The sequence below is a fragment of the Sclerotinia sclerotiorum genome, genomic scaffold, assembly GCF_000146945.2.
Source record: "Sclerotinia sclerotiorum 1980 UF-70 scaffold_4 genomic scaffold, whole genome shotgun sequence".
Lineage (NCBI taxonomy): Eukaryota > Fungi > Ascomycota > Leotiomycetes > Helotiales > Sclerotiniaceae > Sclerotinia > Sclerotinia sclerotiorum.
In genome coordinates this window covers 523986-530087 of record NW_001820832.1, presented here as the reverse complement: position 1 = coordinate 530087, position 6102 = coordinate 523986, and the positions used below count along the sequence as shown (strand labels likewise).

The following is a 6102-nucleotide window of genomic DNA, read 5'->3' as shown; positions in this document are numbered from 1 at the left end:
CTCTTCTCCTCTTTCCCTTGAAATAGAAATCAAATCAAAATATGCATTATTGCCTTTTGAGGAAACCGAAATCAATTGAAAGCCGATCGGATACCCTACCTTAAAATGTACATACCCACTGCCCCTTTTACCCTTTTCTTCTTTCCGATCACTAACCAATAATTTGACGAGCCTTCTCAAAAATCCAGGATATCCTTGGACCCTTGAAGCAGAGCAAACGACGCCTCTAGAATCTCCAATGATTGTCAATAATGATATCTCGAGGTTGTGAAACTAGTCGATTCTCGGAAACTTTGATAGAAAAAAGTTGGTTCCTTTTCCGATTCGTCCCAATTCGGATAATAAAGAAATTCATCCTTCATATTCTTCTCTTTTGTGATACCCTTCCGATAATTTAATTCTTTGACGCTTACTTCCACTGGCTTTGGTGTAGGAATATTCCGTCTTTCTAGTAGCCCTAGAAATTCAAACGGTGGACAAATGTAATCTTACATTTTTATTGTAGACTTTCGAGATGTTGAACTTATCCATACCACTGTTGGACCCTCAAATGAGTATGGGAAAACCGTTTGTTGGCGTGCTATCCAAACTCTTCATCGTCATCATATGTTGGTCTCGTGTCTCACAAAAGTTGCTGATCAGCCATTTCTTTGCAGGTATAGGCAACATGCATTCAATGGTTTTCTGGGGGATTAACCTTGAGCTAGGATGCCACGAGTGATAACAGGAGCAGGAGCAAAAAGTGTTTGTTACCGTTACACTAAACGGATTCTCGATGAACGCTTAGCATGAGTGACAGGTTGATTGGTTCCAAGGGCAAGGAAACCCCCATTAGAGAGTTTAATGCTCTCCAGGATTTGATAAACGGAGTGGCAATCCGTGAGAATGTCTCAAAAGTTAAAACTTTATCCGTTCCTCATTCGGTTTCGAAGTTCAAACGGAGGTTTCCCAGTCCAGGAAGATCAATATCTTAAAGTATATCGTCATATCGAGTTCCAAGCGAAAAAAAGGAATTTCTTATATCACGAAGGATCTTGACAGCCAAATAGTTAACACAGACTCATAATGGATCTCTCTCTCGCACGTCCTACATGCGGGGACCGTTTCATTCTCTCGCCTCTTCTCCGTACTAAAAGTCCAACGAAGGCTACGGAACAAAATTATTGGGGAAGAAAACTGGGTAATATGGGAAAGATGAAAAAGATGGGAAAAGGTGCGGGGGAGAAATTATTTCGAAGCAACACAAAAAAAGGGAGCTTTGACGCCGACTAACAAGACTAACAAAGCTCGAAGGCTCAAAAAGCTGCTGTCCCACATCTCACTAGAACCCTGCAGATGCAAGCTTCACCCATTTACTAGTCCTTTTTAAGAAAATTCTAGGTTCAAGGATTGTTAACCGGAAGATGTAACCCTCGTTCAAATTTCTTGGTTTTTTTCTAAAAACTCACGTAACTTACACAAGGCTTGAGAAGACAGGAATACAAGGGTATAATACAAACAAATTGTTGGGTCGACGGGGTAATTTGAATGGCCATGAAGACTTATTTTGTCCCGCCATCTTGGGTTTATGAGCTTGTCAAAATCTATCATTTGGGTTGTAGGTTAATGTTGATCTGCTGACAATTACTTGACAGATTAATATGACGAATATTTGTAGACTGGGTTAGTAATAGGATGGTGACGTTCTAGACTTTCAGTATTCGAGATATGTAATTCATAAGACATTAGAAACTGTTGGTTCTATTCCTTTGTTTCACATCAACTGGTTGCATCTCTACCATATTTTTACTTCATCTTTATACCCACATCTAGGTACCTACCTACTTAATACCTACATACCTACAATTCCTTCACTCTCCCATTACTCATACTCCTCCCCTACATCACAACCTTACATCCCCTACAAATTACAATCAACCCAAAAGCCCAGAAAAGCCATAACGAAACAGTATTAACCTTACCCGCATCAGCTCCTCCTCCATCGCCATTAATGTCAGCCGCGGCTGACAACCGTACTTCCGGAAATCCATCGATTTTCTTCCCCTGAGAAGAGATTTATAAATTTTGAATCCTAGTATTTCTAGGTATAGGTAGGTAGGTAGGTATCAAAAGCTTATATTAGTATAATCAGGAGGAAGGAATACAGTAGGATTTAGGATTTGGGATTCGTGAAATATTGTACGTATGATTTGATTGGTTGGTTAGGATTGTTTAAGCTAAGACTTACCAGGTATCGCTTGTTTAATATATTGCACTTGAGATATTGGGTTGTATTGTATTGGTGTTTACTCTGTAATCTGTATATTTTTCGAAAGAATAATAAGTACCTAGGCAGTAGATAGGTAGATAAGATCTCGAATTTTCAGATACAATGTGAGTAATTGTATTATGTATATAAAATACTTTAGATCTTTAGATAGGTACTTGTTACGAGGTTTGCCGTCTAGATCACGTGGAAGTGCTCTAGGCTCTCGAGGTGATTTATAACTAGGCGTCAAGCAGGGACTTAAAGTAATGACAATAATGATATGCAATTCGTAACTAATAGTAGAGTATACTAAATGATTGATCTTGAGCACGAAGCTCTACACAAAGGAAACCATCCTGCTTATATAGACCTTCGTCCTCCATTGGATCTCTTGGATCCTGAGAGTTTGTGGACCTACGATTCGTATCCCTGAATATGCAGGGTCCATCACGTGACTTGGATCAGACTATATGTCTGTGCTTGCTGAAGGTGGGGAGACTCTACGAACCGATTACCATACAATTTTGTATGTGAATCGGTTTGCTTTTCCACGGGGTCTGAGCTCATATGGACAGGTTGACTGTTACTACGTAACAGCTCAGTACTGAGCTCACTGATCCTTACTGAGCCAGTCACGTGATATTAATTGCACGTGAGAGTTTCCTGTTACCAGGCGTACCAATTAAGTATTTCTTTAATGATTTTATATTTAAAATTTTAATTTATAATATTTTATTTTGAAATCTGAAAATATAACATATTATAAATTTAATCGAATATATTAAGTTTGAAATTTAAAAAATTGAAATAATTTTTTATAAACTTTTTTATTAATAAAAAAAATAAAAATAAAACCAAAATTTATTTATTTATTTATATATAATAAATTATCCTTCTCTCTTTTAAACTTTTTAAACTTTTATTTATGATATATAAATATTTATAAAATTTTGAATTTTGAAAATTTTAGGATTATTAGATTTAAAGATGACTTTTTATTCTCATCATACTCATACTCATATTCATTTCTAAACATCTTATAACATCTCATCATTAAGACTTTAATTACCTAGGTAAATCATAATATCTATCTAATACTAGATAGATATCCATCTATTTCTCATTTCCGCCTTACTTCAAATAGCATCCACCCCGTCCACCCATACCATATCCATCCATCCTATTTTCCATACACAAACCCATAATTCCAAGCTCACATTCCAAACACTCCATCCATTTACTATCCTATCTACCCCGCTACCCCACTATCCACATCCAACTATACAACATCAAGCAACTACAGAGCGCTTCTTCAAATCCCAAATCCCAATTCCCAATTCCATCTTTCATCTTTTCCTTTCTTCCTTCTTTCCTTCTTTCTTCCCTTCACTCCCCCCCTCCCATTCACTCCCCCCCTCCCAAATCCTCAAATTACCACATCCACCCACACCCACCAACCCATCATCATATACCCCTCAACACAAAAAATCATAAAATAACACATCTCCCCAACCTCCTCATCCTATGATGTTTTTTATCAACCGGCGAATGAACCTCATCATCACATTCCGGCGTCGATCGATTATTATCTCGACGAATAATTTGCCTGCAAAGATCTATGAAGACTTCATCTACATTTGCTATTTTCCAGATTTATTAGCAGAGCTCATCAAACCCAGCCATTTCTTCTACTACATCTGATCCTATGCCTCAATTCACCAGTCTGATCCCACGAATTCCAAGTAAAGAAAATAATAAACTCACCCCTCCTCCTAGCACTCGTCTCATAATATGGCGCATTTCCCCAACTTTGACTAATATTAAAAGCCACTTGTCTACTAACCATTCGATCTTGTTCTAAATCACTTTTATTGCCCACAATTACTATTGGAACATTTTCATCATCTTTTATACGTATAATAGTTTCGCGTAATTCGCTGAGTTCGTTTAGGGAGCTTTGCGATGTGATACTGAAGACGAGTAGGAATCCTTGACCGGTTTTCATGTAAAGTTCTCTAAGAGAAGTGAGTTAGTGGGAGTTTGAAAAAGGAGGAGGGTTTGAAGGAAGTGTTTAAAATTAGATTGTATGTACCTCATGGCAGCTGAAACGTTGTTAGTTTATATGTGTGTATCATGTGATATGGAGGAAAAGACTTACTGAATTGTTCGGTACCCGCAGTATCTAATCTAAACATCTAAATCAACATCAAATTCTTCAACCCATTAAAAAAAGCTAAATCTCACATCTCTAACATGCATTGCCGTCCCTATTCGTCCAAAAATTCGTTAGCATATTCCCCACTCCCCTCTTTCACCCAGTCGCCAAGACGGAGAAAACCCCTAAAACACTTACATCGACCTCAATTATCTTCCGATATGAATCCTCAATCGTTGGATCATAACTTTCAATCCAAATATTCTGAACAAATTGCGCTAAAAGACACAATCAAAAATCAGCACTTCACTGCGTATCTTCCATCCTCTGTCTATAACGCGAATCTTCCTTCCATTCCCTTACGCGGTTTCCCCCACGGAAATCGTCAAAATTTCAAACCCCCAACCTCAAGTCCCCGGAGGAGAGTGGGTCAAAGTTTCGGACAAATAAGCAAAAATGATCCTTACCGGTTAGGCAACTCTTGCCAACACCACCTTTGAAGATAAAGAAAAATAATTAGCCATCAACATCCTATCTTTCATATGATATCCTTCTTCATGGAATTTCCTTGAAGTGAATGATTGAATGGGCAAGGGAAAGGGGAAAGAAACTCACCAGCACCCAAAACGACAATGTGATAATCTCTCCTAAAATCATCAATAATCAAATCAGTCATCTATCTCCCCAATATAAAACCTTTACCCCTGATTCATACCTCCGTGCGTTCTATGCACCAACCACAACGAAATCTCAACTTCGGAAGTAGAAGTAGAAAGAAAAGCTTACCGTGAATTCCTCGTCGCCATTTTGAAATTAATTGATAATGTTGATGTTTTTTTTCCCTTCGGAAAGGTCTTGAAAAGTAATATTCCCTCGTTGAACCTTCTCTATATCTCTATAGATAGAGTATCAAACGTACGTAACGTATGTATGAATGGCCCGACTTGACAAGATTTTCAAATTTCCAACGTGATCTTGGCTACCCCGAATAAAAATATATCGGATATAAAAAAAAACCCTTTTTCCACCGCTTCACCTCAAATAAATAAAGTAACGTAAAATACAAAAAAAAGTAAAAATAAATAAGATAAATAAATAGACACAAGTCAATCGGATCGTAGATTCGTAACTTTCTCCGAGTCTTTCCAAGATGATAGTGATTCGTAAAAAAAATGGACCAATAAGCTCAACAGCACTTGTTGGTGGCTTAATGCAACATGCAAGTTGAACGTTGAACGAACGTTTTGAATGTTTTGAGAGAAAGTTTCGTCTGACGCGTGCGTGAGTGGAAAGAAAGTCTTCCTCTTTAGATTCTCCAAAAGAATATTCCCCAACAAGTGAATAAGTGAGTATCCGGCCGCGGGTAATCTTTAAAGTTTTCGCGAGTCTTTCGTTGAGAGAGAAAGTTAATGTTGGTGGTGGTGGTGGTGGTGGTGCAATGGGAGATCGTCGTTTGTTTTTTGGAATTCCTTGATCTTGGGGTTTTATATGTAAAGTCGGGAAGGATGGGTGGACGGGCGGGTGGGTGATGTATGGACGGATGTATGTATGATATGTAAGGTTAAAAGAATCTTTTAACAGTATTTTCTTCTTGGTGGATAAAATTAACAATGAAGCGAAAAAGGTAAACGGGAAGTAAGTAAAGTAAAGAAAGATAAGGTAAAGTAAAGCGAAGTGAAGTAAAGTAAAACGAAGTGAG

The 6102-nt window shown here is 37.8% G+C and overlaps 2 protein-coding genes across 2 annotated transcripts; one reads left to right on the top strand and one right to left on the bottom strand.

The window, feature by feature from the left end:
- Positions 1-788: 788 nt before the first annotated feature.
- Positions 789-974, top strand: SS1G_03295 (predicted protein; the record flags this gene model as incomplete). Its single annotated transcript, XM_001595156.1, has 1 exon — positions 789-974. One exon carries the CDS (start codon positions 789-791, stop codon positions 972-974), a length of 186 nt encoding a protein of 61 aa, XP_001595206.1.
- A 2762-nt stretch (positions 975-3736) lies between these two features.
- Positions 3737-5209, bottom strand: SS1G_03294 (hypothetical protein; the record flags this gene model as incomplete). The annotated part of the gene is made up of 7 exons (XM_001595155.1): positions 3737-3888; positions 4013-4263; positions 4493-4515; positions 4602-4681; positions 4871-4897; positions 5019-5050; positions 5190-5209. 7 exons carry the CDS (start codon positions 5207-5209, stop codon positions 3737-3739), a joined length of 585 nt encoding a protein of 194 aa, XP_001595205.1.
- Positions 5210-6102: the final 893 nt, after the last annotated feature.